At 41.4% G+C, this 12,340-nt stretch overlaps 1 protein-coding gene across 8 annotated transcripts in view; it reads right to left on the reverse strand.

Moving 5' to 3' along the window:
• LOC132824473 (liprin-beta-2-like) overlaps positions 1-12,340 on the reverse strand; it is a 269,719-nt gene that overhangs the window by 44,232 nt on the left and 213,147 nt on the right. For 7 of the 8 annotated variants that reach the window (XM_060839031.1, XM_060839030.1, XM_060839026.1 and 4 more), the window contains 4 exons: positions 11,960-12,071; positions 5,675-5,707; positions 1,655-1,716; positions 981-1,050 (listed from right to left, as the gene is read on the reverse strand). In XM_060839031.1, the coding sequence (XP_060695014.1) occupies positions 981-1,050; positions 1,655-1,716; positions 5,675-5,707; positions 11,960-12,071 (277 nt within the window). The remainder of the gene's footprint in view (positions 1-980; positions 1,051-1,654; positions 1,717-5,674; positions 5,708-11,959; positions 12,072-12,340) is intronic. The other variant, XM_060839028.1, reaches the window with a different exon arrangement.

Consider the following 12,340-nt stretch of genomic DNA (forward strand, 5'->3'; position numbering starts at 1 on the left):
ACCTCAAAAGTATTGACCATACTCCCTGTTATAACATTTGGAGTACAGGAATATTTAAGTAACAGTAGTAGACTCGACAACTTTATGGGGATTTAAATAGTCATTGGATAAACATATGGATGATAATGGAATAGTGTAGGTTAGATGGGCTTCAAAGATCAATGAAGCCATCAAGGGTTGAAAGGCCTGCACTCCACTGTAATGTTCTATACCGGTTTGTCAGTGCAGAACTAGAGTGTTACTAAGAAAAGACACATTGTCAAAAGTTTAACATACACTCGTCAGGGAAAATAAAATATAAGGGGGAAATAATATTTTACATTGCATGTGAAGAAATAAGTTGTTGGCAAGTAGACTCCGATTGATAGAAGCAGTGTCAATGGAGAATGGACCAGTTAGATGATGATTGACAGGTAGTTGCCAAGTTTTGTTTCAGTGTAAACCAAGCAGATTGACTGTGATTGGTTGAGGAATTGTAGGAAGAATGAGCCATTCAGCACCCCCTTCAAGCTTACTGATATTGGGTACCTCGATGGGGAAACTGGCCGGCTGTTGAAGCAGACCTGGGAATGGTTTGGTGGGCAGCTTAGGAGGCATGGGAGGCTCACTTAGTTATTCAGCAACCATTAAATTCCAATGGTGTCAGGGGATAATTGCTCTCATGAAGGTAATTAATTGTCATGCTGCTGCTGGTTGATGTGATTCTTGGTCAGAACCTTCTTGCCACCAATGTACCTTTGTACAGCTTTTCGGATGCTTAGAATCTAATACTGGTATATCTGCTCCAATTATCTGCCATCACCCCTGTTCTAACACAGTCCAATGAGTTCTACCTATTACCTCACTGGTCTTTCCCACCTTGGATAACAGCTTCAGAAGCTATCCGTATAACTACTGGCCCAAGTAGTTGGAATAAAAGGACAAAAATAAATTTGATCATCTGGACCATAATGAGATAGAAACTTGATCAATTTCCTTACCTTGAGCCATCATCTGCTTCATCATTTTACACTGGGTTAATAGACGACTCAACTCTTCTATTCGATGGTCCTGTCATTGGATAAAACCACCTTTGAAAATCGGACAACTCCACAACAAAAGGAAGGCATACATTTTTAAAATGCTTTCCGCAACACCATGAGAGCTCAAATCATTTAAACAGCCAAGGGAATACTTTTGAATTATGGGACACAGCAGCCAATTTTCTTTGAGCTTGCACTCAACAGTAATTAAAGACCACAGATCGGTTTTTAAAATACTGCTGGGTTAAAAATAAATGTTAATCAGAACTCCTTTTGCTCTTCTTTGAAGTAGTATAGATTTGTTTTTGTTGAGGGGGCAAACAGGTCTTTGATTCAACATGTTATACAACGGCACCTCCAGCCACCCCATTAGTCTTTCAGTTCTGCATTTAGGAATGTCGGTCTGGTTTATGTGCTTAGGTTTCAGGAGTGGAGCTTGAAACCACAACTTTTTGACTCAGAGACAAGAATCCTAGCCACCGAACCATAATTGCATGAGAGGGCAAAATCTTAAAAATGCATCTTGGCCTGAAATCAGGAATCACCTTTTTGCACATTGTAGTGAGGGCAGGAGAGAGAAAGTGAAAAAACGGTGAGGAATAGGGAGAATGATTATGGACATTATTCTTTACCTTTTCTTCATTTGAGGCCAGCAAAGAATCCAATCCGATCTTTAGTCTTTGCACTTCTTGGTCTACAACAAATTCAATGAAATGATCAGTTTGTTGGCTTGCACACCTTCCAATCATACATTTGGACTCCTTGAAACCCACAGAAAAATCACTTTTGCCACAGAAAATTTAAACTAATTATTTGAATTTGCAAGAATACTTAAATCGTGGAATGGAAACACGATCTCCAACTTCAGTTGACGGAACACTCAACAAAGCTGCATTTAATTGGCGTGAAGATACCTAGCCTTACAAATGAGTTAGAGCCAGTCATTGCACAGTGTGTGGTGGGCAAAGTCCTCATTGGAGCATTCAAGCCTCAGTTTGTGAGCGCTGTGCAGCCTTGATAATGGATTAAACTAATGAGAGTGTAGAAACCAAAAAAAAATGAAAAAGCACAAAAATGCAAGATGCCAGCTTATCTCAATAAACGATATCCAATAAATTATATACAGCCAATGGATTCACATTAAATGAGCAAATCAAACTAATTCTACTGGATGCAAATAGTAGCCTTTAGTAGATTTAATGTAAATATATAGTTCTTTACTGATTTAACTCAATTAGCATGATGGAACGTCATCTTTCTGGATAACTCAGCAATGATTATGTTCCAATAGACTCTCACTAGTTGAAGTCAGCACTATGGGCGTGTAACAAATTTTTCCCAGTTCCTCACTTGGGTTTGACAAGGGATAGGCTATCTTGCAACTTGGCTTGGGCAGTGAGGATAAAGTCCTCATTTACAATTTGATTTTGAATTGTTGTTTTCCCCCATGGAATATGGCTAGCCCTTAACATTCGCAGAACCCATTCCTCATCAAGGAAATTGTTGTGCCACAGTTAAGTACGTGAAGTTTTGTGAATTCAGTTATGGCAAGGATATTTAAGTTGCTGAGCATGTGCAGCTTAAATTCACCAAAATGATGCCAGAGTTGGGAAACTATAGCTGTGAGGAGAGACTTGAGACACCAAGGGCCTTTCTGTTGAATGAGAGGCAGCCAAGAAGATTAAACCATTAAAAACAAGTTAGGGCATGGAAAGAGGCCATTCAGTCCATCATATCTGCATCAACCAAAATATATGTAGCCACCTTTTCCAATCCCATCTTCCAATATCTGGTATGTAGCCTTGCAGGTTGCAGTATTTCAGATGCAGGTCCAAGTATATTTAAACAGGTTGAGGATCCCTTCCTCAACCATTTGGCAGCAAATTCCAGATATCCACCACCTTCTGGATGAGGAAGGTTTTCTTTACGTTCACTCTAATCCTTCTATCAATCACCGTGAATCTGTGCCTGCTCCCCCAGGGGAAATTTGACTCCCTGATCTGAACCCCTCATGATTTTGTGCACCTCAATCAAGTCACCTCTGAACCTCCTTACTTTCAAGAAAAATGAACCCTCGCCTATCCAGTCTTTTCACATTGCTGCAATTTTCAAACCATGCAGCATTATTCTAAATCTCCTCTGAACTCTGTCCAGAGCAATTATGTTCTTCCTGTATTGGGGCAACCAAAACTGTGCACAAAATTCCAACTATGGCCTAACCAGCATTGCACATAGCTCCAGCAGTATTCTATGGAAAGCATTCTATTTGCTTTATTTGGGAAGCGAGTTTTGAGAAGATTTGGAAAGCAAATAATGCAAACTGCACCGATAGGGCTAGGTCTAATGACTTAGCAGTCAGCAACATGAAGCCATGAGCTTAAAGTGATCGGTCAGTGTGGAACATTTTGGGTTAGTAAAAAAGAAGTCTTTACCTAAATGGCTGGGGGAGTATGGAATCCTTCATAAAAGGATGTGATTGAGACAGAAACCATTGCTGCACTCGAGAAGTTTGAAGAAGACTGGAGACAGGTTGATGGGTAATGGAATGGGAATGGAGATCAGGATTAGGAATGGATTTATTTTTTCCTTTATTTATTCACGGCATGAGGGTGTTGTTGCTAGGCAACATTTATTACCCATCCCTAATGGCTCAGAGGTGATTAAAGGTCAACCACATTGCTGTGCATCTGGAGTCACATGCAGGCCAGACCAGGTATGGACAACAGATTTCCTTCCTGAAAAAGGGCATTACTGAACTAGATGGGTTTTGCTTGACAGTCAACCATGGTTTCATAGTCACCATTAAACTCTTCATTCCAGACTTTTAAAATTTTAATTAAAATACCATCTGCCCTGGTAGGATTGAAACCCAGGTCCCCAGAACATTACCTGGGTCACTAGATTAACAGTCCAGTGCTAATACCACTGGATCACCACCTCGCCTTAAGAGTCAAAAGAGTCAGCATGGACACAAACAGTGTGGTGGGGGTGGTGGCGGAAAGTGGGGTTTTGGATGTGTTTGGACGTAAAGCCTAGGAGGTTAGAATGGGAGTGACAGCAGTATTTATGGAAATTGGCCAGTAAATATATAGGCAGATTACTGGAAACAATGTGACTTGAGATTTGGACTGTTCATTTGAAAAAAAATCTTTGAATTCGGTCATACTTCAGACTATTGCAACTTGGTGAGTTGTGAAAAATAACCCATGACTCTTTATATCCTTTGAACGTGTACAGCTCATCTTGGAAATTTCTTCTCCCAAACTGGAGTTAGATAGCAGAAAAAGTGAAGAATTAAACTCAGCACTGTTTCAGGTGTTCCAGATTAGCAGGACTTCGGTTCCTATCGGGATTGTGATTTAATTTATCCTTTTATAAATTGCACTATTAAATTTCCTTAATCAATGGATTACTTGCAGCCAAGTATGTACAATGCTAAAAGCAGGCACCATTTCTGGCAAAGCAGTGTGTAAATGCAAAGGAGTTAAATGAATTGATAGCATCTTAGGTTTTTCTTTAAAAGAACAAAAGGAAATAATTTGGAAATTTAAATATATGGTGGATTTGCATTGCAAATTTGATCTTATTTTCCTATTCATCCTAACATGGGATTTTTTCCTTATCTTCCAGTTTTTCACACTCCTTCCCTTAACAGTTTTATATTGAGAATAATGTCTAATGCCTGTGTGAAACTTGAGAACGAACATTTTGGACAGTAGATAAATTTGGCTTTTTGACTCTGGGACTTGAATTCAGCCTGATATTTTCCAAAGGGAAAGAGTCTCTGCCTTTCATTCTGCTGAAAAGTACTCCTCCACCCATTTCATTCTCCTTAACTCTATATCCCAATATGCCCTGAAAAGGTGGTGAAGACATGGCAGGTTTGATACAACTGTTTCTTGCTGGACTATTTCTGAAGAAGGCAGCAGTTAAGAGTTAACCTAGTTGTTGTGGGACTGGAGTCCCATATAATCCCAGACTGGGTAAGGATGGCTGGTATCTTCCCTAAAAGGGCATTGATGGATCATTTAGGGTCTCACGATAATCCAAAAGCTTCCTGATCATTTTTGGAGCGGCCATTTTTAAACCCCTCTCTGACATTATCCCTACACTACGACAGAATAAACTATGTTCTGCCTTTTGCATGCGTTTAAGGGATGTGCCCTTGATATTTTGCTTGAAGTAGGTCTACATGTAAAGAGCAAAACAGTTTCATGTTGATAACATTTACAATAAACTTCAAGGTACATTCCCCACTTTAAGTACAAGCATTTCCCCATCCCACAACAACCCTCCCCCAACCTCTTCATCCCACAACACCACCCAGTTCCACTTTAACTTCTGCTGCCCATCCTCAACTGCCTGGTCCATTAACATCGCTCCATTCCCAACTCCGCACCTCTTTAACACTTTGCCTCTAAGCTCCCTAACCCCAACCTCCCCTTCCCATGATAAACCCCTTTTTTCTGCTCATCCTTACATCCAAAACCCCCAAACCATAAATTCCCTCCCCACAACACCCCACCCCTTCCCATCCCCATAGCACAATATCTTCACATCCCCCATTCATTCACCTACCCATCCATCCAAACACATCACCCAATCGCTCCAATCGATCCCACCCCACACACAAAGAGAAGGTGAAAGCTTACGTTTTTCCTTGAGCCTTCTCCTATACATGTCCTCTATGATGCCACAGGTGAATAGTGTAAGGAGGAGAAGACCAGAGTGAGCAAAAAGCAAAGATTAGAAGTTGAAACCACAAACAGGGAAAATTAACCGGGAGATTCCGCGACCATATAGTATCGCTGGAAAAACAGCTGGCCCACATGGGGACAATCTACAGCCTGTCCAACAGGTACTTCCCAGCCCACCCACTCCTTAATGGGAGCCTCTGGTCCCAGAATCACCCTAAAATACCTTAAAAAGGAATTGCTTCATTTGTTTTATCATTATGCCACACAATAACAGAATTCACAAAGTCAGAATTAATACTGTCAATAACAAAAGTTCCAAAACAATGTAAAGTTTGCACTGACAGTTTTAAGTGCGCATCCTACCTGCAGGTCCTAATCCATCCTTACCTGTCAGTAGCTGATAAAATAAATTGTGTCAGATAAGAACATCATGGGATATGGAGTTGAGATGCAGACTAGCCATGATCTAACTTGGCACAGGCACGATGGGAGGGGAACAGAGTATTGGGCGGTCAAAGTAAATTAACAACAATTCAAAGAAATTTTGTGCTGATGCAAGGGGATGTATTTGAAAGTCAAACTTAGTTCATATTTCCCAAAATTACCCCATTTTAAAACTGCATCCTGCATTTACGTGGCACCTTTGATATAGTAAAACATCACAAACAGTATCAGTGCGTAGATGGAGAAGTTTTAAAACCTTGACCAACAACATGTTATGCGAATCACCATGTTAGAAATTATTAAAAGGTACAAGCTACAACTAAAAATGGAGTGGATTTAGTTGACATCTCAAAGGAACTGAAGTAATATACCAAAGGAGATGCCACAGTTATGCCAGTTTCAAAAATAAACTGCTAGTCAGTGTGCTCATTTCTGGGTGCTGCACATCATGAAGGATGTATATAATCCTCAGATGCACTGCAGGCTCAAAAGAATGATGCTGGGGTTAAAGATTTAAACTGACAAAGACAGGTTACATAGACCCAGCTCATATATCCTCCAGAGAAGACTAGAGGAGAATTAAGATGATTGCACTGATTTGAAGGTTTCTGTGAGAAATCATTTCTTTGTGCTGGGGAGTTCAAAACAAAGAGGTCTTAAATTTATAACTAGGCCCTTCAGCGATAATGTCAGACAAGACTTCAAACAAAAAAAAGTGATAGAAGTCTGGAACACGCTCCCTTCCAAATGCTGTTGGAGATAGGGAGTCAATTTAACATTTTAACACTAGAGACTGATAGATTCAAGAGTTAAGGTAAAGATCAGTACTGATCTAATGGAATGGTGAAGTATAATCAAGGAGTTGAACAGTCTCCAGTTCCTACATCCTTGGTAATTTAAATCATTCTAAATTGTCACAATGTTACTTTTGGAAAGCAAAATAACCAATCTGGCCGAACTCCAAAGAGCTGCAGGAAACCCTGAAATCATAACTAAAAACATGGCTGTAATTCTTAAAACTCAATGACACAATTCCTTTAAGGTTTTACTGGACTGTAGCAGATCTCAAGAATAAGCAAACAGTTCTGATGTACCCAAAGCAGCAAGTTATTCTGATGTTAAAATGAGAATAACTTTTGCATTGACTTGGGGCTTTATTGCACCTCTTCAACATCCCAAGGTTTTTCATATTTAATGAGTACCTTCAAAGTGCAGGATTGTTGTGATGGAGGTGAACTAATGCACAACAGGATCCCACAATCAGTAACTGATGAAAGGCCAGCTTTTTATAGAATAGTTTGGGCAGATGTTGGTCAAGAGAATTAAGGAGAGGCTGAATAGGTTGGGGCTGTTTTCCCTGGAGCATTGGAACCTGCGGGGTAACCTTCTAGAGGTTTATAAAATCATGAGGGGCATGGATAGGGTAAAGAGACACAATCTTGTCGCTGGGATGGGGGAAGTCCAGAACTAGAGGGCATGGGTTTAAAGTGAGAGGGGAAAGACATAAAAGGGCCCTAAGGGGCAACCTTTTCACGCAGAGGGTGGTGTGGGTGTGGAATGAGCTGCCAGAGGAAGTGGAGGAGGCTGGTACAATTGCAACATTTAAAAAGCATGTGCTGGTAAATGGGATTAGATTAATTGAGGATATCTAGTTGGCATGGACGATTTGGACTGAAGGGCCTGTTTCTGTACTGCACAGCTCTATGACTGTGACTATGTTTGAAGAAGAGCAACCATTCCTACATCTTGTTTTGCCATCAATTTGATCCAGTTAACTCTACTTTAATTTCAATATTGGATTAAAAGGTTGTTTACTTGAAATTTTCTCAAATTGCAGATGATAGCGCTCAGCTGACAATGGATTTCAACGTGAAACAGTTCCCATTTCACCTATTCAGCATTAGCATCAAACTCTCATGGGTTAGATGCAACACAGTCACCCTAAGAAAATGTTCCTTCAATTAAATATCAACAACCAACGTCAAAATGCATCCTTTTTATACAGTCTGTCCGACTGCGATAGAACTTGAAGGAACACAAATTGGCTACACATCACCTCCAAATGTTCAATATTATGACAGATCTTTGCCTCAAATCATTTTCCTGCACTATTTCCACATTCTTTAGTTCCCTTAGCATTCAAAAAACTATTTATCTCAGTCCTGAACATACTCAGCACCAAGCAGCCGTAACGTACTGGAGTAGAGAATTCCAAACATCCATAACACAATGAAGAAATTTCTCCCTATGTCAGTCAGTCTTAAAATGGCTGACCCCACATCCTGAGACTATTTCAGATTCTTTAACTAGGGGAAAAACAGCCTCTCAGCATCTACCTTATTAAATCCCTCAAGTATGTGTTTCAATTAAGTTATCTTTCATTCTTCTAAATTCTAAGGAATATAGATCTAGGCTTCTCAATTTCTCATCATAGAGTGAGGGTATTATCAGTTAATTATCCAATCAGTTAATGAAGTAAGTCATCACTGAACTCCATTTAACACCAGCATTACCTGTGGTAAAACTGTAAATTCAGTTAGTAAGGGGTTCAAGGATCACAGAAAGGTGGCAAGAGAATGGGAAATGAGAAACACATCGATCATTATCAAATGGTCGAGCAGACTCAAAAAGCCAAATGGTCTAATTCTGTTCCTCTCTCATGATCTAAATCGTTCTTCCAGCTGTTTTGTCAACCTGGCCTATAGAATTGGCAATTAGTGCAACCTAGCAACTGGCATGAAACATCAATCTGAGCCTAAACCTGCCCAAAAATAGATTTAACTTCATACTTCTGCTCCCCTAATTGATGGTTCAAATAACCTTGAATCTTTCATTTCTAAGACCAATGTGTGACACAATACTCCATCCAGCTCCATGACCACTACTTCCTTGTGTTGCTCATTGGCAGGCAGCCCATTAAAAACTAAGACAACACAAAGATAGAAGTGAACATTTCTAAATCAGGTTTCTCCTACACGTGGCCTGTGGGACTCACTGTGGTCCACCATGGAGTCCTGTGTGGTCTGCCAAGCCTTTGTTCAAATACAGGTAAGTACTATTGGACATTTTGAAAGCTGCTGCTCCTTCAATCATAGACCATTTCTCTCCTGTCCGTCAGGCAAACCTATCAGTCATTACATGGAGGAGCCAGTGTCGGACAGGGGTGGACAAAGGTAGAAATCACAACGCCAGGTTATAGTCCAACGGGTTTTACTTGGAAGCAACAGCTTTTGGAGTGCTGCTCCTTCATCAGGTGGTTGTAAACCACCTGATGAAGGAGCAGTGCTCTGAAAGCATGTGCTTCCAAATAAACCGATTGGACTATAACCTGGTGTTGTGAGATTTTTAATTGTCTGTCTGTCATTGGAGGAGCAGTGAACAGCACAACATGAGTGCTGTCAATCTGCTGGAGGCCTGGAAGTGCAGCAGACCAAAATGCTGTTAGGAAGGCACTGGCTTGGGAATGAGGGAAGTAACAGTTGAGCTGCTGGGGAAAGAGAGTGAGTGTCTTGTGGGCCAGTGTGTCTGCACAGTGAGAGAAGGAATGACTCACTAATTAGCGCTAGGGGTCCTTGGGTGAGAGTGAGGGAGTAACTGGAAGGGGTGCTGCATGGATGAGTGAGAACTGTGACGGAGTCAGAAGTGCAAGGCAAAAAGGTTTAACTTCATGTCTCTCGTTAGCAGTTTTTAAACATGTATATGGCCTGTTCAGATCAATACTGATTTCCATCCTACCCATTACTAAACCTAGTCCCAGCCTGCCCTCCCAGGTAGTTGGAAACAAATCTGTGTTACTTTTCTGAGGAGCAGATGACTTCTCTCAAATGTCCTGGTCGACAGTCATCACTTAACCAACACAACTAAAACAAATGTCAGGTCATATATTGTGGGTGGGACAAACGTTTGTGTAAATTGGACATAATGGACTTTAAAACACACTGGGATGCTCTGAAATCACAAAAAGCATGATATAAATGCAGTTGTTGATCATATGTTGAAGAGGAGATATGCAATAAACCTCCGTTAAAATCTGATCACAGTCAATAGAACAAAATTATGGAGGCAACAACTCATCCCAGTTCCTTGGGGTTAGAAATGGGAAGAAACAGACATTGAGGGAAAAATGTATAGGGCTATGGAGAAGGAGCAGAAGAGGGAGACTGATTGGCTAGTGCTACCGAAGAGCCAGCACTGTCACAATGGGCTGAAGGGTCTCTTTTTGTATCATTCCATGATTCTATGACAGAGTCAGATGTACAGCATGGAAACAAACCCTTTGGTCCAACTCGTCCATACCGATCAGATATCCCAAACCAATCTAGTCCCACCTGCCAGCACCTGGCCCATATCCCTCCAAACCCTTCCTATTCATATACCCATCCAAATGCCTCTTAAATGTTGCAATTGTACCAGTCTCCACCCCTTCCTCTGGCAGCTCATTCCATACTCGTACCACCCTGTGTGAGAAAAAGTTGCCCCTTAGGTCTCTTTCATATCTTTCCCCTCACCCTAAACCTATGCCCTCTAGTTCTGGACTCCCCAACCCCAGGGAAAAGACTTTGTCCATTTATCCTATCCCTGCCTCTCAATTTTGTAAACTTCTATAAGGTCACCCCTCAGCCTCAGACGCTCCAGGGAGATTGACTTTGATCCAGATATTTCGATCTGGGTCAGAAAACCTATTTCCATACCCAACTGAATTAAAAACTTACCCACTTAACTTCTCATGGATTCTACAGTGGAGATTCCTGGACAGTGCCTATTGTTACAAACCTGCCCAGGAATCCAAAGGATCGATGTAGAAACCACAACAGTTTTAGCAGCAGTGTGCTGCATTCTATGATTTAAATGCTCAACAATCACTGACAGCTCCTGTGATAGGGCAAGTACATAAAAGAGTGTGGAGTTGTGTACGCGCATGTGCTTAAGTGTGCCAGGGAACTGACAGAGTGCTTAGAGTATGAAGAGCCAGGAGAGCGAACCTTTGCTGGAGTCGGGATGAGAGGGGTTCTCATGGTATTTTGGGTGAGGCAAGGATAATGATATGCTGATGGGTCTCTCCTGTGCTATACGATTCTATGACATCGGCCTTATGGCAGGATCTTTTAACCCTCCAAGGGGTATTTGGTTTGGAATGTTGGGGGAGGGGGCTGGAGTGTTCAGGGTTCAGTGCGTGATGGTTGAAGCCCAGGAATAAGGCTTGTAGCCAAGGGCTGTCAGATCCCAGATGGAACTGACCAGCAGCCAAGGCGTGATGGCCTGCTGTTGGGGCGGTGAAGCCAGCAGGAGTGGAATGTTGGCTCTGAGCTGATCTGGATTAGTGGTAGATTCCAATTGGAGAAGATGAGGTGCAGATTATCAGAGGTCCAGGAGGTCTAAAGCGTCAGAAGGTGGAGTGTTAGGTTTTCAGTTTAATGATTACCTAGAAGTTAGAGTGGGTTTTTAATCCTCTAACTTTTCTGGGGTAACTATTATCTTAAATGGAGATAGATTCCTCTGATTCTGTCTCTGACATTAAATCAGCTTCCCTCCCCCCTCCCCCCTCCCCCCCAAGCAGGAGAATTACTTCCCCCAAATCCTCAATTCTTTGGGCAATTCCTGCACTGTTTAGGATTCCATATGGACCCAAGGTGCAAAGCCAGTCTGCACTGCTCCAACAACCATCTGATTACTGGAGAATATCTGGGCCATTGTTTTTCTCTTGTTACAAGGCCAGCCGGACCTGCTGAAGTATTTCCCAACATTTTCTATTTTTACTGTGTACAGCTGAAGTTGGTTGATGCAGGCCTTTCCTACCTCTATCAGAGCCATCACTCTGTACAGAAGCTCTGGAGGAAAGCTGGCTCTGTAATCGCTCAATTTCAAAATCTTTTATGGTCAACTGCTCCTTCAGATCTTCTATTTCAGCCTGAAGATAAAAGAAAAAGGAAATTATCAAAACATCAAATTGTTGCCAAAATCTCAAAACATTTTTCAAAACATCAAACACAACAAACAAATTTGCTTCTACTGTTTCCATTGGGGAAAGCTATTCTGACAGAAGAAATATCAGAGCTATGTTCAAAAAGGTCAAGTCAATGTGAAAACTGTATGTAAAACAGAGTACACCAGGCATCAGGGTGGAAGGGTGTTGGATTCAACCTGTGTAACAGAGATCAGGCCAACCACGAAAGTCAG

The sequence above is a fragment of the Hemiscyllium ocellatum genome, chromosome 18, assembly GCF_020745735.1.
Source record: "Hemiscyllium ocellatum isolate sHemOce1 chromosome 18, sHemOce1.pat.X.cur, whole genome shotgun sequence".
Classification (NCBI taxonomy): domain Eukaryota; kingdom Metazoa; phylum Chordata; class Chondrichthyes; order Orectolobiformes; family Hemiscylliidae; genus Hemiscyllium; species Hemiscyllium ocellatum.